Raw genomic sequence first — 23,777 nt, forward strand, 5'->3', positions numbered from 1 at the left:
GGCAGAGGATCAATAAATGTTAATTAAAAGAGGCACTTCATTTCACCAACGAGGTGAACAATGATTGGTTACAAACATTCCCAGGCAGCTTACAAATAAAGCTTTAAGCTACCGATACACCAGGAATTTAACAAGCACCAAAATCCAAGAACTCTAGGGAGGGGGAGGTGACGCAGGCAAGGGATCACCAGGAGACGAGGTCCGCCGAGCCGTGACGTACTTCCGGCGCGACGCTTTCCCTCCACGCCGGGACTAGGTGGTGGGGGGAGGGAGGCGGTTAGTGGGCTTTAGCGCCTTTTCTGGAGGCGGTAGATTTGAAGCGCTTTAAAGAACCGGACCCCGGGAAGAGGAGACCATACTGGTGCAAGTAGGTGGCTGCGGGCCCATATTGTTTCGGTGGCGTCCTTTGCAGCAGTTCTGGCGTACGAGAGCGGGAAGGGCCCGAGGAGGGGCGGAGCCGCCGCGGTAGGCCCGGGTGGATTTAACTGTCTTCCCCTCGAGGTATCGAGGCTGCCAGGCTCCAGCAGAAGCCCTTAAGGACTGTGGCGGGGTCTTTGCAACTGTTGGGGCTGGAGGAGGCTTCCAGCCGCGCCTCTAGGGCCTGGAAAACGGCCCTCCTCCTGCCAGCCCCCGCCCTCTCGGCTCGGGCGCACACCTCCCTCCCTGACGCATTTTGCCGCACAAGCTATAATATGGCGGCAGCGACGGCGGCCTGAACTCTAGGGAGCCAGGGTGATTTTGATGCTTCATAATCGTAAGACTAAGCACGGATGCGGGGTAGGAGGGAGGATAGGTGGGGAAGCGGGAGGCGTTACCTGCCATCTTGTCAGATTAGGGTTGGAGACTGGCAGGCGAGGAGCCTGGATCACAGGGGTTAAGATTAGACTGAAGACAGGCTTTCCCCCTACTCCGACCTTTTCCTCTCACAGGGCTATCCTGCGTGGTGAAGTAGCACAGGCCACTTAGTTAAGCATTCTCCTGTTTCTCAAATCCAGGATGTTCCCTTCTCATCCCAGAGCTGACTCCAAGTTCTCCCACGTTTCTGAGGAGCTGTGAGCAGCGCAGGCCTTTCAGGCGATAATTACTCTTTAGAAGGAAAGCGATGGCTTAGAAGCTCCATATGCCTTGGAGGAAGTGTGAGAATTTGGCTCATCTTTAGTCTTTTAATGTGCTTAGTCGAGGTCTGCGGGAATGGAGAACTTTCAGTCATTTTGGAAATGTAATAGAAGCACCATTTTGTGCAGTGATTTCAGTTTCTTCCTATAACAATACTTTATGCAGGGCCAAGTTTTAGCAATAGTGATCATAAGTAAGTCCAAGGAACAATTTAATGTTGTGGAAATTAGGCTGTTGTTAATTTTCAGTAGCTAAAACCGGATAGAAAAGTATGTGAGTGTGTCTGTCTTATTACCATTTGGCAAAGAAGGGCCAGTAGTTTCCCGGTTTGTAACGATGAAGAGGGGGTGTGTAAAACATTTTTTAAATGGAGGCGTAAAGGTACAGATATCTAGAATGGCTGTTTCTCTCATTCGTATTTTTTGTGTATCTGAGAATTTCCCCGTTTAATCTCCCCCCCTTTAAAAATTGTTAACCCTTTGAGATGGGATTATTCCTATAAAAAATTAACGTACTTCTGCTTTAAACAGAGCTCATTTTACATTGTTTAACGTTTTATGATTCAGGATTATTGATACTCTAAGGTCTTAATGGGCCTTGTAGTAGGAGGCTGTGCTTTTTTTTTTTTTTTTTTAATTTTGTTTACTTTTTCAAGTTTTTGTATTTACAGGCTATTGTCAGTTGCCTTCCTCTGCTGTCAGGAGTATGCAGACTTACTAGGTTAGAAACTTTGGATTTGTTTCTGGCGCAGCTCTCTTTCTGAACTTCATTTTTTTTTTTTTTCCTTTCATGTATGAAATGATACTTTGATTTCAGACTATCATCAGCTGTGGGCTTCAAAAATAAATATTCAAGTTTGTTAAAATTCTGTGTAAAATAAGTTTTCAGTAAGAACTCAGCTGAGTGAAGTGAAGAGCATACATTACATTTATTGTGACTTATTAAAGGCCTTTCGTTTTTGGTGCTTGTTGCAGTATTGGTGGCCTCTAAGTAAAGTCTTTGTGCTTTTGATATTTTGCATATTTTAAATTAGATTTTCTGCCAGGCAGCATCCATTCTTTATGCAGAGGGAAACTGGTAGCCATTCATAGTAGGATGAAATAGTTCTATTAGTTATCAGGACACCATCTGCAATGCTTCAAGTGTTGCTCTTTTTCTTTAAGAAATACATGTTGATGTTTTCCCTTATTTTTTACTTATAGGATATTTCATTAGAATTATGTTACCTATTTTCTGTATCCTTATGTACTAAGGTATCTTGTTATATGTAGTTAGAATCCATATATAATTAATTCAAGTGATTTGAAGAGTTTGTTGCAAGTCTCTCTGCTAGAGAGTGATATTGCTCTTTTTTTTTCTTTGTCTTTATTATTTGCACCAAGTTTAATTTTCATTTAAGTGTCAATGGTTTTGACCTGTTTTAATGCATATGTGGTCTTCATAAGAGCTCCGTGTATTTTTATTTCTATAGGGCAGATCTTGCATCTTGAAGTTTACTACTGGCAGTATTATAAATACTCAGACAACTGCTGTAGCTGGGACTTTGTACTTTTACTGCCAGACAGGAAATCTTTTGCACTTTGTTTCAGTTTTAGTGGTGGCTTAAAATGACCACCAGCTTGTTCTCGAAATTTAACTACAGCCTACTTATAAATATAGGTATCAATTTTTGATACTAATTTTTTTTTTTTTTTTTGGTGATGCCCACTGCTTTTGGTAGTTTCAAGTGACATTGCCAAGTCTTTAATCTCTGTGCCACCAGGGGACTCTAAAATGGTTATTTTAAAAACAGGAACAGGGAGTTCCTGTCATGGCGCAGTGGTTACCGAATCTGACTAGGAACCATGAGGTTGAGGGTTCGATCCCTGGCCTTGCTCAGTGGGTTAAGGATCCAGCGTTGCTGTGAGCTGTGGTGTAGGTTGCAGACTCGGCTCGGATCCCGAGCTGCTGTGGCTCTGGCGTAGGCTGGCGGCTGCAGCTCCAATTGGACCCCTGGCCTGGGAACCTCCATATGCTGGGGGAGCAGCCCAAGAAATAGCAAAAAGACAAAAAAAATAAAATAAAATAAAAACAGGAACAGTTCTCTACCTTGTTGATTTTTAAATTGCACAACGCCTATTTGTTTATGTATTAAGCTATGTATTAATTGTGCTTAAGTTTTAGTTTAAAATTTATTCATAATTAAATCATTGTGATACTGTCATAAGGTGGAAAATTATGTAAGCCATTATTAGAATATTTGTTAATAAGCTAATTTCTCCGGTGAAGCTGTAGTCTTAACCAGAAAACTCTTGCTTTTTTCCACTTGTGACTTGGAGGCAGTCACTTCAGTTCTCTAGTCCTCTTGTTCTCAGCCTATAAAATCAGAAGATTGGACCAGATTATCTGTTTGCTTCAAACCTCAAAGGTTCATTTTTTTTTTTTTCCCCCCTTTTCTAGGGCCGTTCCCGAGGCATAGTGAGGTTCCCAGACTAGGGGTCTAATCGGAGCTGCAGCCGCCGGCCTATGCCAGAACTACAGCAGCGTGGGATCTGAGCTGTGTCTGCAACCTACACCATAGCTCAGTGCTGGATCCTTAACCCACTGAGCAAGGCCAGGGATCGAACCCGAAACCTCATGATTCCTACTTGGATTCGTTAACCACTGTGCGGTGACAGGAACTCCAAAGGTTCATGATTTTTATCTAAGAGTCACTTGGTTGAATATCACATTCCTAGGGTTATATGAGTTGCCCTCTGGAGAATGCGGGGTAAATTTAATCACTATAAGAGCTTAGATAGTTGCAGGTACAATATTAGGAATATTAGCAGAGATTTCCCAGTTAGTATATGATTTTTAATTTGGTACTAGCATAGTTGTAGTACATTTTTATATCTCTTAGGTTGTATGTACAAAAAGTTATTTAATACTGAACTTGGCAACAATACAGTTTTTCTCTTTAGTTTTAATTAGTTTAATTTTTTGTTTTTTTGTTTTTGTTTTTTTGGGGTTTTTTTGCTTTTTAGGGCTGCACTCAAAGCATATGAAGGTTCCCAGGCTAGGGGTCGAATCGGAGCTGCAGTTGCCGGCCTACACCACAGCCACAGCAATGCAGGATCCAAGCTGCACCTGCGACTTCCACCATAGCTCGTGACAACACCAGATCCTTAACGAGGCTGCAGTGGAACCTGTCAACTCATGGTTTCTAGCCAGATTCGTTTCCACTGGGCCACAACAGGAACTCCTAAAACATTTTTAAATGTTTTAATGTTTTTCCCACCATTTTTATCAAATTTTTTTTGTTTTGTTTTCTAGGAGCAAGAGGATTGTATCAGTTGTCCTTGATTTTTCCCTATTTAAAGGTAATGTGCATGTTTAGTTTCCTCATTATATAGACTTAACACAATTTTCTGTTTGGGTTGGCAGTCTATTTGGTTGTTAAAATAGAGGTTTTATTATGTAATGGCTAAACCTTTTATGTCTTTTCTAATTGCCTCACAAAGTACAATCTAATCTCTAAAAGAAAGAAATAAGAAATAATCTATGTGATTTGTGTCATGGAGGTAAATATTAAATTCAGACTATATTTCTCATTTATGTTCCACAGAGTTTTGGTTTGGGGTTTTTTTTTTTTTCCAGGTATTTGTTAAAAAATCTTTGTTCTTTTTAGTCTGTTTGCCTGAAACTGTATTTTATTCATAGATTGAAGTATTAAACCATGGGAATAAAGGTTCAGCGTCCTCGATGTTTTTTTGACATCGCCATTAATAATCAACCTGGTAAGGAAATTAATGTTCCTGTTTAACATTTATACATGAGTATTTAATATTTTAAATTAGTAAAGAAATTTAAACCGACTACCTTCTTTTTCAGCTGGAAGAGTTGTCTTTGAATTATTTTCTGATGTGTGCCCTAAAACATGCGAGAACTTTCGTTGTCTTTGTACAGGTTTGTTGACATTTTTAGTTGCTCTAATAGTAGTCCCATTTCACATCAGTTTGATTTAATTTTTTATTTAACATGTTTTAGATTTTTTCATACATATTACTGCCTTCCTTTAGTATGTTGAGTATGCAACATTGACCAGGATGTGGAAGTTATTCTTAGAAATATTAGTTGTGATGGATTACTACACTCATTAGAAAAGCATGAGTGCTTTAAAATGAATTTTTTAATTTTTTCAAATAGGCAAGAAATAGATTAATTAAGACAGGACGCTTGTGACAGATGCAAGCAGGCAGGCAAAGGGAATTTGCCTTAAATTTTTAAGAGGAGCGAAAATTCTGTAGTTTGAAGTCTGTAGGTTAAGAGAGGTATATTTTACTGAGCAAAAGCTTTCATCATTAAATATTTTTTAACTTTAAAAATGTTTATTTTAGGGAGTTCCTTTAGTGGCTCAGTGGTAATGAACCCGACTAGGATCCATGAGGATGTGGGTTCCATCCCTGGCCTGGCTCAGTGGGTTAAGGATCCGGCATTGTTGTAAGCTGTGGTGTAGGTCGCAGACAAGGCTCGGATCCCTACTTGGCTGTGGTGAAGGCCGGCAGCTATAGCTCCAGTTCGACCCCTGGCCTGGGAACTTGCGTATGCCGTGTATGCCGTGGGTGTAGCCCCAAAATGCAAAAAAAGAAATAAATAGAATAAAAATATTTATTTTAGGGCGTTCCCGTTGTGGCTCAGTGGTAACAAACTTGTCTAGGATCCATTAGGACTGGGATCCGTTAGGGTTCGATCCCTGGCCTTGCTAAGTGAGTTAAACATCTGATGTTGCCATGAGCTGTGGTGTAGATCACAGACATGGCTCAGATCCAGCGTTGCTATGGCTGTGGTGTTGGCCGGCGGCTACAGCTCCAATTCAGCCCCTAGCCTGGGAACTTCCATATGCCGCAGGTGCAGCCCTAAAAGACAAAAAAAGAAATGAAACTATTTATTTTACTTAAATTTTTCTTCCAGTTTCATTGAGATGTATTTGACATATAGCACTGTATAAGTTTGATATATAGCATATTGATTTTATTGACTTACATACATTTTAAAGGTATTATCACCAAAAGCTTAGTGAACATCTATCATCTCATATAGGTACAAAATTAAAGAAGTGGGGAACAATTTCTTTTTCCTTGTGATTTCATCATTAATTTTGCTTTAATACTATTTTCTTAATTTCTTTTCTATTGAATGGGCTACAATTTTTCTTCTCCTTAGGTGAAAAGGGGACAGGGAAATCAACTCAGAAGCCATTACATTATAAAAGTTGTCTCTTTCACAGAGTTGTCAAAGATTTTATGGTTCAAGGTGGTGACTTCAGTGAAGGTAAGACTTCGATTGCCACAAAAGAAAGAAATATATTTATTTTTTTGCTAAACACATGATCTCAAAGTTAGATAAGTCTCTCGGAGTACTAATCCAGTTTTCTTCTCAGCCCACTTATCTAGGTCAGAACAATTAGAAGTGCTCATAGGAATAGATAAAAAGAGAGAAACATAGGAAATAATTTCCTCTTTGATGTAATTAATTTTAGACATTTGCTTCTGGATAAAAAACAAAACACCATTCATCTTCTAGTCGCCTATCAGTGTTCATGTTTGATTTTGTCACAGCCAGTAATCCTTTACTACAATATAATTTTTACCTCTACTTATTGTAAAAACATTGAAACTGTATTTATAAAGACCCCTTGAAAAGGTATTAGTAATTTCTGTTAAAAGACCTACATAATCATTATTAGAGTCTGAACATTCTTGGGAGTTCCTGTTGTGGCTCAGTGGAAACGAATCTGACTAGCATCCATGAGGATGCAGGTTCCATCCCTGGCCTTGCTTAGTGGGTTAAGGATCCAGTGTTGCTGTGAGCTGTGGTGTAGGTCGAAGTCACGGCTTGGATCCCGAGTTGTTGTGGTTGTGGCATAGGCAAGCAGCTGTAGCTCCAATTAGACCCCTAGCCTTGGAACTTCCATGTGCCGTGGGTGCAGCCCTAAAAAGACAAAAAAAAGATTGTGAACATTCTTTTTTCTACGTGTCTTAAAAGGCTTTGTCACATTCTTATTGTTGCATCATAGGAAAAAGAAAGTAACTTGAAGTCTTGTCAGTATTGACTTTAAGTTAATTTCCATTATGATTTGCTAGAACCTTTGAGTACAGTTGATTCAAAGTCATTTGTGGGGAGTTCCTGTCATCGCTTAGCAGTAACGAACCCAGTTAGTATCCTTGAGGATGCAGTTTCGATCCCTGGCCCTGCTCAGTGAGTTAAAGGATCTGGCGTCATTGTGAGCTATAGTGTAGGTCACAGATGCGGCTTGGATCCCACATTGCTGTGGCTGTGGTGTAAGCTGGCAGCTACAGCTCCAATTTGATGACCCCTAGCCTGGGAACCTCCCTATGCTTCGGGTATGGCCCTAAGAAAGAGACAATAAATAAACCAGACCTAGGACCCACCTTCCCTGGGGAAAAAAAGTGTAAAAAACAACAACAACTAAAAAACAAAGTCATTTGTGTACCTGTTTTGTTAGAAGCGTTTTGTTTTGGTAACACCTTCAAGGAAATTACTGTTTTAACAGTTCTTATGATTTTTATTCTTAGGAAATGGACGAGGAGGGGAATCCATTTATGGAGGATTTTTTGAAGGTAAAAATGTTAACATTTAAATTCTTTTTAATGTTTTCTAGTATTTTATTAATTTGATCTTTTTTAATCAATAAGATTATTGATGTATTAATATCCAGCTACCTTCAACTAATCGGGAAGTTAATTTTCTTATGGAAAATTTTATGTGATAGACTTTTTATAAAAGTAGACATTTTTGTGTGTTTAGGACATTTGTACATCATATTATTTGAAGGTTTTCAATGATCTGTAATAAACTTACAGAATTGTAGTGTCATAATAGGAACTTCCATACCTTGATATTAATCTTTTTTCAAAGTGATTCACCTGTATTTCTTAGTAACAATATCAACATTTTTAGTGCATCCTTTTTTCTATGAGGATACATTTTTTTAATCCTTTTTATTCTAAATTTGGCTGTAATATTTTTCCCAAATCTAAGCTTTTCCTCTGGAATTTTTTATTGATGTGAAGATCGTTTTAAAAACTATAAATATGTGAGTGTGGAATCGATTTCATATTTCTCATCTTTCACATTTGAGAGTGAAATTTTGTTTCATGTTCCACTTGCTTTTTTCTCATTCTAATCCAAAATTGGAAGGCAAGTTGCTCTTTTTTCAGTGAGTGATATTGTGGCAGAGATTAAGTTAATAAGTGTCTTTTAGTACTAAGTATAATATTGAAAGGGGGTTGATATAGTATTTTGATTTTATAGCAAGAGATTGAAGATTAGAAATTTATCTGAAAAGATAGTAGAGGGAATTGGTTAATATTGGATTCTCTCTTCTATTAGCCTGACTTGTATCTAAATTTTGTCTGGCACTAAAGAGCACATGAGGGAGTTCCCGTCGTGGCACAGCAGAAACGAATCCGACTAGGAACCACGAGGTTGCGGATTCGATCCCTGGCCTTGCTCAGTGGGTTCAGGATCTGATGTTGCTGTGAGCTGTGGTGTAGATCGCAGACGCGGCTCAGATCCTCCATTGCTGTGGCTCTGGCATAGGCCCTCGGCTACAGCTCTGGTTAGACCCCTAGTGTGAGAACCTCCATGTGCTGAGGGTGCGGCCCTAAAAGGACAAAAAGACAAACAACAAAAAAAAAGAGCACACGATACGTACAGAAGGTAAAAAAGAAATGAAAATGAATTTTGGGGGGAGATTATACCCTTATGATAACTGAAAACTTTGCTTCTCTGTAGATGAGAGCTTTGCTGTTAAACACAATAAAGAATTTCTCTTATCAATGGCCAACAGAGGGAAGGATACAAATGGTTCGCAGTTCTTCATGTAAGAATTTATTATTCGATGATTTAAAATATCCCTTTTTTGGTTTGTCATTTCTCCGTGTGCCTGTCACTGATAACTAATAAATAGGAACGGGATCTATAAAGGAAGAATTTTTGAAGGAGGAAGAGCAAAGAATTGTTGAAAGGAGAGTTGAACCGTACTGGTAAAATTTTCAAATGATGAAGACTTTGTCAAGAAAACACAGGAGCCACCTTGAAGGAATGGGGTTCCCACAGGCCAAATTAGAACAAATTGAGCATTGATTATTTTGGAAATAAATAATGATGATATTCAGATTATCAAATAAAATAGAAATCCAGGAGTCCATTAAGATATAAATAATACATGAATAAATAACAAGGGAGAAAGAAAAGCTATTATTTAGTAGAATGCAGTTAATAAATGCAAAAAGAATTACAGGGTTAGAGATGTCCCTGTTTTGGAGTTGCTGTTATGGCTCAGTGGTTAACCAATCTGACTAGAACCATGAGGATGCAGGGTCGATCCCTGGCCTTGCTCAGTGGGTTGAAGATCCGGCATTGCTGTGACCTGTGGTATAGGTCACAGTTGGGGCTCGGATCCCGCCTTGCTGTGGCTGTGGCATAGGCCAGCTTCTACAGCTCCAATTAGACCCCTAGCCTGGGAACCTCCATATGCTGCGGGTACGGCCCTAGAAAAAGATAAGAAGACAAAAAGAAAAATGCCCCTGTTTTACAGTCTCTCAGCAATAATTGATTCAGGGAAGAATTATCTATGGATTATAAATTTAGAGTGTAAGTTTAACGAGGAACATAAAATTTCCATAGAGTACCTTTTCATAAATTATTTAATTACGAGGAGTAAAATAGTTATTCCTCATTATTCAAAGATTATATTTGTGAATTTGCCTACTCACTAAACTTATTTGTATCACAAAATCAATGCTGCTAAAGTTTGCTTAGCAGTTCTGACTACAAAAGATTGTTACCAGAGCTCTTGTCAGCAGGTCATATTTTTTATCATGTCCCATGAGTAAAGATTTGCTTTTCAACAACTGTAAATTTTTTTTTGGTCTCAGAAGAACTTAATCTGTAAGCACCATATGGATTAGCCTAGTGGGTTTTATTCTGTATTTGTAGCTCCTTCAACAGTGAAAAATCTATCTCCTATCATGTATAAGATTTCTACTCATTTGTTGAGTCCTTGATTAAAAAATTGCTATCCTATACCACTGTGAAAAGTAATTTATTAACTAGATTTCCCTATTTCTTTATAGTAATTTTTGGTTTTGGGGTGAGAGTATGTAGTTAAATTAACATGTTCAAAAATGACTTGGAGTTCCTATCGAGGCTCAGCAGAAACAAATCTGACTAGCATCCATGAGGACACAGGTTCGATCCCTGGCTTCGCTCAGTGGGTAAAGGATCTGGTATTGCCTTGAGCTGTGGTGTAGGTCACGGTCATGGCTTGGATCCCATGTTGCTATGGCTGTGGTATAGGCCAGCAGCTACAGCTCCGATGCAACGCCTGGCTTGGTAGCCTCCATGTGCTGCAGGTTCGGCTCTCTCTCTCTATGTATGTGACTTAGATTAGGAGTTCCTGTTGTAGCACACGGGGATAGGCAGAGTCTGCAGTACCAGGATGCAGTTTTGCTCCCTGGCCGGCACAGTGGGTCAAAGGATCCAGTGTTGTCAAAGTTGTGGCTTGGAACTCCATATGCTGTGAAGTGGCCAAAAAAAGAAAAAAATATTGACTTGGATTAGTATTTTACGGTGTAAATTTCTTATGGTTTTGTGTTTCAAACTATGTTAGATTCTTAGTTTCTGATCATATTTCGTTTGTTCTCCCTCTCTGGTTTATTTTTTGCCCTGCCCCCTTTTTAAAAAAATTTATGAAAGGTTAACATTATCCCAAGAGTAAGAGCAAAGAGAATGCTCTTGAAGTATCATTCCCACCTAACTCTTTTTATTTTGGGGGGGGCGGGGTTCTTTTTAGGGCCACACTTGTGGCATATGGAGGTTCCCAGGCTAGGGGTCAAATCAGAGCTGTAGCTGCCAGCCACAACCACAGCATTGCAGGATCTGAGCTGCATCTGTGACCTACACCGCAGCTCAGGGCAGTGCTAGATCCTTAACTTGCTGAGCAAGGCCAGGGATCAAACCTCATGGATGCTAGTCAGATTCACTTCCACTGAGCCACAACAGAAACTCTTTTATTTTCCGTTTTTCTTACACAGTGGATAGCATACTACAAATAATAATTTTAGCAAGTTCAAGTGATCAGAGCTGTTACAGTGAAAAAACAAAAGTGGGGAGTTCCCTTGTAGTGGGTTAAGGATCTGGAGTTGTCACTGCTATTGCTCGGTTGCTGCCATGATGCAGGTTCAATCCCTTGCCTGGAAATTTCCACATGGTGAGGTGTGGCCAAAAAGAAAAAAAAAATAACAGTTTATTAGTTTTAAAAATAAGGTAAACTTTTAGAGTTCCCGTCGTGGATCAGTGGTTAACAAACCCAACTAGTATCGACAAGGACTCAGGTACAATCCCTGGCCTTGCTCAGTGGGTTAGGAATCTGGCGTTGCAATGAGCTGTGGTGTAGGTTGCAGATGAGGCTTGGATCTTGGCGTTGTTGTGGCTGCAGCATAGGCTGGCAGCTACAGCTCTGCTTTGACCTCTAGCATGGGAACCTCCATATGCTGCAGGTGCGGCCCTAAGAAGACAAAAGACAAAAAAAAATAATAGTAATAAGGTAAACTTTTAAAAATACATGTATATGTTAGAATTTTTTTAGTAGTTGTGTGTTTCAACCAAAGTTTAGCTGAAATTGTGTTCCTACTTCCAAATTTCTTGATAAGACTTTTTCTTTTCTCAGCTGCACCTGTGGCATATGGAAGTTCGTGGGGCAGGGGTTCTATTGGAGCTGCAGCTTGTGGCCACACCAGATCCTTAAACCCTTAGCAAGGCCAGGGATCAAACTCATATCCTCAGAGACAATATCTGGTCCTTAGCCCACTGGGGCCACAGGAACTCCCAGTAAGTTTTTTTAAAATAATAAATCTTACACAATGCCTGTCTTCAGTCTGTTGTATCAACATATCTTTGTAACTACTCAAATAACAGCTTTCTTGACTACAAAGCTTTAAGCTTGATGTGGAGAAAAAAGGAATTTTTTTTTTAACTACTTTTTGATCATTTTGGGTTTTGTGCAAAGTTTTAATGCAGATCTTTTTTTTCAATGTGAAGTTTACTTCATGTTAAGGGTAACAAACTCCAAGGCCCATAGGTCTTAGACAAATAACATAAGGGAGTAAAGGCTGCTAGGATAGGAAAAACTAAACCATTAATCTTTATATTAGAGAAAAAGGCATACTCACCCTGATCAGTTAATTATTGCATGCAAGGTGCCACGTCTTCTGCTTTTGTAAGGGTCTGGAATCTCGACTTTTATATAGAAGCATCTAAATTTTTAAATGTTGGCAGCTAATATAAAATTTATAAACACCATATGGACCACTTTTGCTCAGGCTCAAGAGAACATGTGTGAGGGCATCACAATATGACCTGGACTTTAACTGTTTAAAATTTTAAGATTGAAAGCACTATTGTTCTCATTGTTGTGCAGTGGAAACAAATCTGACTAGTAATCATGAGGATGCGGGTTTGATCCCTGCACTCGCTCAGTGTGTTAAGGATCTAGCATTCCTGTGAGCTGTGGTGTAGGTCGCAGATGTGGCCCAGATCCCTCACTGCTGTGGCTATAGGCTGGCAGCTGTAGCCCCGATTTCATCCCTAGCCTGGGAGCTTCCTTATTCCGAGAGTGCAACCCTGAAAAAAAAAGGGAAGAAAAACACTGTCGTTAAACCCATAAACTAGTGGAATGATTTGATAAATTATGCCGGACGGTAGAACATTGTACAACCACGAATATTCAGTAAAAACCCAGTCAAGTGCAAAAAAAATCCACATGTAGAAATAACACGAAAATGTCAACTTTAATTTCATGTACGTTTTCAGCCATATTTTATCATCAACACTTTTTTGAAAATACGTTATGTGGAAAGCATCTTGCATTCAATTCTATTTAAGGTTAAGGTAAATGCCATTCTATTATGTTGAGAGAACATGATTTCTTTTTTTGCTACTTTGTTTCCAATGCAGTTATTTTCTTTTCCTTTTTAGAGATGCTAACTTTGTTTTTCTCTGACTTTGTTTTTATTCTTATCCGATGACTTCCAAAAGAACAACAAAACCAACTCCTCATTTAGATGGGTAAAGATTATTTTAATTTATTAAACAATCTACTTTAAATTTATGTTAAAATAAGAAGCTTTTATTTAATCATCTTTGCTTGACTTTTTAGGCATCATGTTGTTTTCGGGCAAGTGATTTCTGGCCAAGAAGTTGTGAGAGAGATAGAAAACCAGAAAACAGATGCAGCTAGCAAACCGTTTGCTGAGGTGCGGATACTCAGTTGTGGAGAGCTAATTCCCAAATCTAAAGGTAAAAAAAATTATATATTTCTGGTAACTCCTGTGCATACAAAACAGAGACACTTAAGAGTTCCTGTCGTGGTGCAGTGGTTAACGAATCCAACTGGGAACCATGAGGTTGTGGGTTCGATCCCTGGCCTTGCTCAGTGGGTTAAGGATCTGGCATTGCTCTGAGCCGTGGTATAGGTCGCAGACGTGGCTCGGATCCCGTGTTGCTGTGGCTCTGGTGTAGGCCGGTGGCTACAGCTCCGATTAGACCCCTAGCCTGGGAACCTCCATATGCTGAGGGAGTGGCTCAAGAAAAGACAAAAAGACAAAAAAAAAAACAACACAGAGACACTCTAATTAGTTGGCAGGAAATTTCCACTAAAGTGAATGTAAATAGGAAGTTTTTATGTTTTTTAAAATGTTTTATCTTACTTCATGCTTTGTTCGTTTATCATGAAACTGCGTGGCTTTCTTTGTCATTAATTTGCTGTAGTTCATTCTTCCACTTCCACTTTAATTTTTTGGTTTTTTTTTTAAGTGTTAGTGGTCTAAATAGCATGGTAAATAATTACTCTTCTAGGAAAAGAGATAGTAGAGGGAGGATGACAATTGAAGAGATTTAACCCAGACTAAGAGACTTTACACGAATAAATTATTTTTCCCTTCATGTATTGCTTAGATTCAGAAGTGTCTAGCATGTTTGAGAAACTTCTGTTACTTAGACAAGAACACTTGAAGTTAACATGACTAGTAGTTGGACATGAATTTACTGAAATGGTAAGAACTTGTTTTAAGTCTTCATGTTATATATGAAATATATAACATTTATTGTTTATTACACATATTGGGTCTGACACTCTGAAAGTAATAGGGTGAGATTACCTTCAGATCTGTGTAGAAAGCAAAAAAATATTAAACTGACCTATTCCTCTTCTTAATTGTCTAGGGAGTAATAAATAATATTAGTACTCATTCTTCATGGTTAACAAATGTGTGAGTCATCTATAATCTTTTCTGATCCTTACAAGAACTGTATAATAAATAATGTTTCCCTCATTTTACAGATATAGTCAAGGAGATTGTTATTTACCATATCAGGAAACTAGGCTTCAAGCCTAAGTTTGCTGGCTCCGGACCTAGAGCTTTTTCTCTTAGGTGTTGCTAACTCATTAAAGTCTTTAATATCCTTCTCAAAAGTGCCCTAAGTAGAACATTCTGTTCTCAAGTTGTAGGTATATCGATATGCTCTGTAACATTTAGAAATAACACATTTTGTTTTGTTCTAGTTTAAAAAGACACAGGATGGTCATGGAGAAGGCTTATTTTAAATTTTCTTTCTTTGCATTCTACTTTAATTGTGGTGATTTCATTTTCTTTTCTGTTATGGCACATATATACCTTGTAAACCACTGCAGGAATATTGCTGCAGTTCATAATGAGACTGTTTAATTAACTTCTTATGGGAGTTCCTGTTGTGGCACATTTGAATCCGACTAGTATCCATGAGAATACTGGTTCGATCTCTGGCCTTGCTCAGTGGGTTAAGGATCCGGAATTGCTGTGAGCTATGGTATAGGTCACAGACATGGCTTGGATCCGGCGTTGTGATTGTGGTGTATTATGGCAACTGTAGCTCCAATTCGAACCCTAGCCTAGGAACTTCCATGTGCCCCAGGTGTGACTCTAAAAAGATGAAAAAAACAAAAAAAACTGCTTATGTTCATGAGTCTGGCTATAAACATATTTACAAACAGCAGTTAAAACATATGCCTTCTGTTCATCATGATTCAGAAAGAATGAGGTGTTGCTGGGTATCTCACATTAAAAAAAAAAAAAAACACTTAAGAAGCAGTCTGTATTAATCCTTGCAAATTTTAGACCCTGAATCTTTAGCTATTTAATTCTTCAAAGTGTTGTGGGTACCATTGGAATGTTTTGGTTTAAGGCATTTATTTCTTCCCACATCACCTAGAAAAATCTTCATCTTTTATTCTGGACTTAAGTGTTCTTTGTTTTTTTCCTTATGTTTTATACACTTTAAGGATATCTCCTTATAAAAGTTAAGGATGCTGTGTGGTTTACATATTTAGAAAAAGATTGAGATAATTAAAAAGCTTACATCTTTAACCGTAAAAATTATCATAAGCCCTCTAATAAATTATTTGTAAAGATTCTTTTGGTACTGAATGGTAAGTGTTTGAATATTTGCTGAAAGGATGAGAAGGTGAATGAATGTCACTCTTTATGTATTATTATGTTTTGTAATGTATTTTCACCTGAAGTGATAAATGCTTATTTTGTCCATTCCCTTGTGGCCAGGAAGTTGTGCTGAAAGTTGATGTAGTGTTCTCGTGTGTGTTCCTCACACATGCTAAGGAAGCATACCTTGCCCTTATCAGTTAGGGAAGATTTGGCCCTTTGTTAGTGTCTGCCCAGGAGTTACTGAAAAGATCAGATTTTTTTTTCAAGCCATTCCTTCTATGCCTGTCCTGTTCTGAGTCACAGTGTGGAAAGAGGGAAAAATCTTTATGTTTGAAATCACACAGTTTGTCACTTGTTACCCTCTAGTCCTTCAGTTACTATTCAGAACATTGGTCAGAACGGATTTTGTCAGCATCTGTATTTTTTTTTTTTTTTAGGCAGAGCTGTGTCTTACATTGCATTTATAAGTTTGATGGCCTTATAGCTTTAAATTGGAAATAGCCAAAAAACTTTGTGCAGCACAGTGGTGTTCATCATCATTATATTTAAAACCTTGTTTGAGAGATAAACACCCCAGTGTAAAAGGAAATAAATACAGAATCTTTTTTTTCTTTTTCTAACTTCCTGAAAGAAAACAAAAAGACTTCTGAAGAGATCTGACTGTCTGGGCCCACCTGTATATGGTCTTGGTGAGTCTGGGCAATCTTCTTGGGCCTTTCTCCCTATGCTCTTGTGAGATTGGAAATTCTAATTTTTGTGGCTATTTATATGTGCCTGAAAAGGTTCAGAGTCAAGGGGAAGATCCTTCCAGCATATGCAGAGGTAGAACATTGGAGGAGGCTAATTAAAACTGCATCCCTGTAGAGGCTACCAAGGAGCAGAGTGGAGGATAGAATACCAACCATGAAACCACTACCTTGATAAGGTGCTTCCTGATTTTTTAGGAGTTAGCATGATCTCAGGTCATGCTGGTCTCTTCAGTGTTCATTGGAGTTGTTAAAGAGAGGTCTGTCCGCTTTAGCCTTGTAGCAAGAGATGGGGCCAATGATATTATGGAGTACATAGAAACATAAGTTCTTGGTTATGGCAACATGGCAATAAATACATAAGCAGAAGTCATGCATATATGTGTTAGAAAGCAGATTACTTGCAATACGGAAAGAAAAGCACAATAGAAGAAGCAACCTGAATCTTGTACTCAGGAGACAGTGGAAAAGCATATCAGGAACTCATTTGTATAGTGACATGATCTCATTTCAACATTCTTATTCTGGAATTAAGAGCCACAGTGATGGCACTTTTAATGGAAAATAACAGGATGTTAAACTTAGAAACTGATTAAAAGAGGAGACCCAGTAATTTAAAATGAAAATATCTAAAAGATATAGTTTTTAGTTTTTTTAGATACAGTTCTACTTATCCAAATCTTATTTTGATGATGGCCTAGAAATTTCCTTCAGTATAAAGATTTCACATCAAATTCATTGTTATAAGATTTATAGCTCTCAAAAAAACTACTAAGGCAACATTTTCTTACCTTATGTTTTTACAAGTAAAATGTTATGGAAGTGGAAGTATGTTTTTTCACCTAAACGTAATACTAGTAAAGTCAGTACCCAGTAGTATTACACCATATCCTAGCTTGCTCCCAGCAAAGGTCAGTGAACAAGGGTTGGGAAATTCTTTTACATTTTGATAAGAGAACTGTATAATCTAAGTAATCTAAAATAAACTGACCAGAAGTGGCCCAAGAGTAAAAAAGTGTTGCTCTTCGTAGTTCCTTTTTATACATTATGATTCCTAACTTGCATTGTGTTTTGCTTTTAGTACTGCTTCATTTTATCTTTAGCATAGTTATATGCTTGTACATGATACTTTGAAATAGATTTTATGTAAATGGTTTAGGCAGGAAGTAGGGGTTTTTGGACAATGGGATGAAAGCAATGTTTTCAGTCTTGGAGGTTTTTTTTTTTTTTTTTTGTCTTTTTGCTATTTCTTTGGGCCGCTCCCACGGCATATGGAGGTTCCCAGGCTAGGGGTCGAATTGGAGCTGTAGCCCCCGGCCTACGCCAGAGCCACAGCAACGTGGGATCCGAGCCGCATCTGCGACCTACACCACAGCTCACGGCAACGCCAGATCATTAACCCAGTGAGCAAGGGCAGGGACCGAACCCGCAACCTCATGGTTCCTAGTCGGATTCGTTAACCACTGTGCCACGATGGGAACTCCACAGTCTTGGAGCTTTTACAATATCTTCAGTTTTTAAATTTAATACATTTCTCTTGTTCAAAATTTAGAAAATGTTAAGGATCATCAGTGAAAAGTCTCTTTCCCATCTCTGTCCATCAGTTCCAATCCCCAAATTATGTATATCGTTCTACATGTATGAATGTTGATCATGCAAGGTGAATTCCTAGAAATAGAATTAACATTAAGAGTTGCCATTGTGGTGCAGCAGAAATGAATCCAGCTGGTATCCATGAGGATGCGGGTGGATCCCTGGCCTTGCTCAGTGGGTTGGGGTCCAGTGTTGCCATGAGATTGCAGACATGGCTTGGATCCCGAATTACTTTGGCTGTGGTGTAGGCTGGCAGCTGCAGCTCCGATTTGACCTCTAGCCTGAGAACTTATATATGCTGAGGGTGCAGCCCTAAAAAGCAAAAAAATAAAAAAAGAATTAACAGATTATAAGGGGTCATTCATTTGTAATGTCCGTAGACTCTGCCATTAAAATATAGGAAAATTAATTTCTCTATACTCTTTGCAAAGCCACATAATAGCAAACGCTAATCTTTGCTAGCCTTACAGTTTTTTTTTTAAGCTAGTATTAATCAGCGTATCTCTAAGGTATTTGATGTTACCACCTCTTTAGAAGCCATTTATTTTTTAAATTTTTTGTCTTTTCTAGGGTTGCTCCCAGGGCATATGGAGGTTCCCAGGCTAGGGGTCTAATCAGAGCTGTTGCCGACGGCCTACTCCAGGGCCACAGCAACGTGGGATCCAAGCCACGTCTGCAACCTACATCACAGCTCACAGCAATGCTGGATCCTTAACTCACTGAGCAAGGCCAGGGATGGAACCCATAACTTCATGGTTCCTAGTCAGATTCCTTTCCACTGAGCCACAATGGGAACTCCCCCTAGAAGCCATTTATTTTTATATGAACCTTTACTTTCCTATTTTTACCCATTCTGTTCTTCCTGTGTGAAATTCCAAGCCTAGTACTGTTGTTTCCTTTTGTTTGGAGAAATTCCTTTAGCCATTTTTTTAAGGGTAGGTCTGCTGGTAACAAACTTAGTTTTTTGAAAAGGTCTATTTCCCTTTTTTCGTGAGGTGTATTCTTTACTGCATTTAGAATTCTGGGTTGGCAGTTCTTTCAGCACATTAAAAAAAGTTTTAGGCCACTTCCTTCTCGCCTCTCTGGTTTTATTTAAATCATTCATTGTTGCCCTGTAAGTTTTAATTTTTCCTCAGCTGCTTTCGGTATTTTTTTTTCCTTTGCTTTTAGTTTTTAGAAGTTTGGTTTTTATGTCTTTGTGTGGATTACTTAGGGTTTATCTTGTTTGAGGTTTGCTTAACGTCTTAAATCTGTAGGTCTGTAGGGCCACATGGGGGAAATTTCATTTAAAAATTATTTTAGTTTCAAATTTTTCTCCGTCTAAGATTCTGGTAACACAGATAGTCGTTAGGTCATTTTTTAAAAAACTATTCTGCAGGTCTCTGAGGCTCTGCAGCTTTTTTTTTTTTTGGCCATGCCTTCAGCATGTGGAAGTTTCTAGGGTAAGGGAGGAACCATCCCTAGTTGAACAGCTTTACAGGGATACGCAAAAATTACACAAACATATACCTACTAAGCTACTGGTTTATCACTTGTGTTATGAACCACGTTTAAGCACAGTCTGCTACTAAAATTTTGCGTCTAATTTCATATCACCCCCCCCTTTCACTACTTTCTAGTAATTCACAAACTGCATTCACTTCCGCAAGCACTCCCCATGGCATTCTCAAAGTAAAGTGCCATATTTATTGTCAGTTATGTATTTCTAAACTATTTAACATGTGTAAAATAGTTCGGCTATTTTTATTAGTTTCCCATCCTCTTAATATGTCACTGATGAGGTTTTTGAACTTTGTGTCCCTAACCTCCCCTTTCCCATAAGCTATGTAGTTTTTACTATGCAGTTTTTTTCATAGTACAGTGATTTATGGAAGTGTGTATATTGTGTAACAGCAGAATTAACTGCTTCTCCAGAGCCTTTTCACTTTACTCTTATCCTTATTCACCGTACTCACCAATAAATCCATATACAATTTATGGTCAGTGTTTCTAAATTTATTATGACAATGTATTTTTTCAGATGCTGTATGCTATTAAATTCATGCTTCTTGGTCCTGCTTTCCAAATAGATAGTAAATTCTTTGAGGATAGTAGTTTCCTATGGAACTTCTCTATATACACACAATTCTTTCTCTTCATGTCCTGGCATTGTGTTGAATATATATCTATGTATTACTCAGTTAAATATACTTGTTGATCTGAGAAGGATAAAATTTCAGTCAGATTCACCATGTGCCTAAGTCTTTTTTTTTTTTTTTTGCCATTTCTTGGGCTGCTCCCGAGGCATATGAAGGTTCCCAGGCTGGGGGGTCGAATCGGAGCTGTAGCTGCTGGCCTATGCCAGAGCCACAGCAACGCCAGATCCAAGCTAGGTCTGCAACCTACACCACAGCTCACGGCAACACCAGATCCTTAACTCACTGAGCAAGGCCAGGGATCGAACCTGCAACCTCATGGTTCCTAGTCAGATTCGTTAACCACTGAGCCACAACGGGAACTACAAAATCATATTTTTAAATACAGGTTTATCCAGATTTTGAAACTCAAGCTACATTCTCTTAGAGCTAATATTGATATTGTCATGCATCTATTTTTTCCTTTTTCCTTTTCTATTTATTTAACTGCTATTTATCAGTCATTTTATCTTTTTTTTTTCTGAGCAGATTCACAGGAAAAAGGGGCATACATTTTACTCAAAAATGGTATTGACAAACATCAAAAGAGGAAACCTTTTCAACTTTAGGGCTTTCTAAAGTTCTCTTGGAATGCATCTTTCCTAAAATATAATTTATTTTCCTTTTATAGTTTATGTCTTCTGATATTTGGGCAGATTATTTTACCATAAAAATAGTTGTAAATCTTTTTCTGGCCTTCCATATTGTTGTGATATCTTGCTTCACTTAAATGCTTAGATGAAAGGTGATGTGAAAACTAGTTCATTGTGCCGCAAGAGAACTCTTTTTTTTGGTCCCTTCAACATTTATATCTTGTTCCCATTCTCCAGTGCAGCAGCATCTCATCAGTGCTTAGAACAACAGTTTTGACAGTGAACCGCAAGTCTTTGGTCAAATACATAGTAACTTCAGCCAGATTCTTACTGTACTGAATTGAGTTAAGAGTTTCAAGAGTAATTTGGCCAACTGCCAAATCCTTGGGTATTCCAGAGGCTAACAGAAAGATTACAAACCAGTTGTTAACCCTTTCAGTTAAGATCTGTAAACAGATAGCTGACAGTCCAAAGATGTATTTCTTTGTCCTCTCCAATTTTTTTAATTGTGGAAAATATTAACATACACAGAAGTGATTGAAATAGTATAACAAAACATCCATGTTCATTACCCAGCTTCCCAGCTTAAATAATTAATTCATGGCCAATCTCATGTTACCTATACTTGACCAGTTCTCCATTTCCTCTTTTTTTTTTTTTTTTTTTGTCTTTTCTAGGGCCAAACCCATGGCACATGGAGGTTCCCAGGCTAGGGGTCTAATCAGAGCTGTAGCTGCCTGCCTACGCCACAGCCACAGCAACTCAGGATCTGAGCCATGCCTGACACCTACACCATAGCTCACGGCAACGCCGGATCCTTAACCCACGGAGCAAGGCCAGGGATCGAACCCGAAATCTCATGGTTCCTAGTCAGATTTCGTTAACCACTGAGCCACGACAGGAACTCCTTCATTTTCTCTAATTTTGAAGCAAATTCTAGGCATGGTGGGGTTTTTTTGGTTTTTTTGTCTTTTTTTTTTTTTTGTCCTTTTAGGGCCAAACCCACGGCATGTGGAGGTTCCCAGGCTAGGGGTCAAATCAGAGCTGTAGCCGCTGGCCTATGCCAGCAACTCGGGATCTGAGCTGCATCTGAGACCTACAACCACAGTTCACGGCAATGCCCGGTCCTTAACCCACTGAGCGAGGCCAGGGATCAAACCTGCAACCCCATGATTCCTAGTTGGATTCGTTTCTGCTGCGCCACTGGAAACTCCTAGGCCTGGTGTTTTATTGATAAATATTTCATTATTTATCTCTAAAAGATGACTTTTTTTAATTAAATTTTTTTTAAGGGCCGCTCCTTTGGCATATGGAAGTTCTCAGACTAGGGGTCAAGTTGGAGCCTATGCCGGAGCCACAGCAATGCTAGATCAAAGCCATGTCTGGGACCTCCACTGCAGCTCACAGTAACATCAAATCCTTAACCCACGGAGTGGAGCCAGGGATCAAACCAGCATCCTCATGGATACTAGTTGGATTCGTTACCACTGAGCCACAGTGGGAACTCCCAAAGATGACTCTTTTAAAAAAATACTGTAATCATATGTAGACATATATATACATATATAGTCCCAAATATAAAAAATTCTTACAGTATTCAAATTTCTAATTTCATTAATGTTATTTATTTATTTTTTTGTCTTTTTAGGGCTACATCAGGGGCATATGGAGGTTCCCAGGCTATGGATCAAATTGGAGTTGTAGCCTCTGGCTACACCACAGCCACAGCAACGCCACATCTGAGCCTTGCCTGCGACCTACACCACAGCTCGAAGCAATGCCGGATCCTTAACCCACTGAGCAAGGCCAGGGGTCAAACCTGGGTTCTCACGGATGCTAGTCAGGTTCGTTTCCTCTGAGCCATGATGGGAATTCCTCATAGTGTTAATTTTTCGATGTTCGAATTTGAATCCAAACCAGGTTCCAGCATTTGAGTTGGTCTTGTAATTTTTTTTAAAAGATTCTCCCACTGTCTCCTTTTATGTTTTCTTGAGATTTATTTGTTGAACAAACTCAGTCATTTGTACTATAGTATTTCCATTATTGCATACACTAAAATTTACTGATTGCATCTTTGTGTCATGTAGTGTGTTCCTCCTATTCTCCTATTTCATATAATTTTGTAGTTAGGTCTAAAAAATTGATAAGGTACAGTTAGGATTTATTAAATTCCTTTTGATGGGTGTAAGAGTCACTTATGATGTGTTGTCTCTGTGCTCTGTAGGGCCATTGGTGGTCATTGCCTCATTAGGATTTGTAAAATAGTGATATTCTTTTTTGTTGTTGTTTTTTAGGGCCACACCCCCAGCATATGGAAGTTCCCAGGATAGGAGTCAAATGAGAGCTATAGCTGCTGGCCTATACCACAGCCACAGCAACACTAGATCCCAGCAACCTCTGTGACCGACGCTACAGCTCATGGCAGCACCGGATCCTTAACCCACTGAGTGAGGCCAGGGATTGAATCCACATCCTCATGGATACTGGTTGGATTCGTTTCCGCTGCACCACAAGGGCAACTCCCAAAATGGCAATATTCTAAATTCCTTCTTCATTTATTCCTGGAGTACTTTTAATAAAGAGCATCTTCCCTTCATCTACTATTTGGTTAGCCAGTGGTATAGTTCATATACAAAAAGGATAAATGCTATGTATTTTATTTACAATATCATTATGAACTGATGGATTTTAATATATTTGATGTGTTCCAGTTTCTTACAGTTACCCATATATCAGTATTGTCCCAGCTTTGTCCTAAATTCACTTACTCACTTTTTTTTTCTTTCTTTTTCGGCTACCTTGTGGCATATGGAGTTCTGGGGGTAGGGATCAGACCTGATCCGTAGTTGCAACCTAAGCTGCAGCTCTTGCAACACAGGGCTCCTCACCCACTGTGCCAGGCCTGGGATTGAACCTGCACTTCCAAGATGCTACTGATCGCATTACACTACAGCAGGAACTCACTTCTTTTTTAATTAAGGCATGGTTGACTTAAAATATTAGTTTCAGGTGCACAACAGTGATTTGATG

General features: G+C 38.8%; 1 protein-coding gene across 4 annotated transcripts in view; it reads left to right on the top strand.

Annotated features, from left to right (window-relative positions):
• Positions 1-205: 205 nt before the first annotated feature.
• Positions 206-23,777, top strand: part of PPIG (peptidylprolyl isomerase G) — a 34,426-nt gene continuing 10,854 nt past the window's right edge. Inside the window, exons 1-10 of one of the 4 annotated variants that reach the window (XM_047772827.1) lie at positions 206-367; positions 1,787-1,836; positions 4,411-4,457; positions 4,798-4,874; positions 4,969-5,043; positions 6,301-6,408; positions 7,674-7,718; positions 8,896-8,983; positions 13,201-13,230; positions 13,322-13,461. In XM_047772827.1, coding sequence (XP_047628783.1) covers positions 4,814-4,874; positions 4,969-5,043; positions 6,301-6,408; positions 7,674-7,718; positions 8,896-8,983; positions 13,201-13,230; positions 13,322-13,461 — 547 coding nt within the window. In that variant the 5' untranslated portion in view covers positions 206-367; positions 1,787-1,836; positions 4,411-4,457; positions 4,798-4,813. Of the gene's footprint in view, positions 368-430; positions 755-1,786; positions 1,837-4,410; positions 4,458-4,797; positions 4,875-4,968; positions 5,044-6,300; positions 6,409-7,673; positions 7,719-8,895; positions 8,984-13,200; positions 13,231-13,321; positions 13,462-23,777 lie in introns of those variants that run through there. The other 3 variants (XM_047772828.1, XM_047772825.1, XM_047772826.1) reach the window with 3 other exon arrangements.

This window comes from Phacochoerus africanus, chromosome 3, assembly GCF_016906955.1.
Source record: "Phacochoerus africanus isolate WHEZ1 chromosome 3, ROS_Pafr_v1, whole genome shotgun sequence".
Taxonomy (NCBI): domain Eukaryota; kingdom Metazoa; phylum Chordata; class Mammalia; order Artiodactyla; family Suidae; genus Phacochoerus; species Phacochoerus africanus.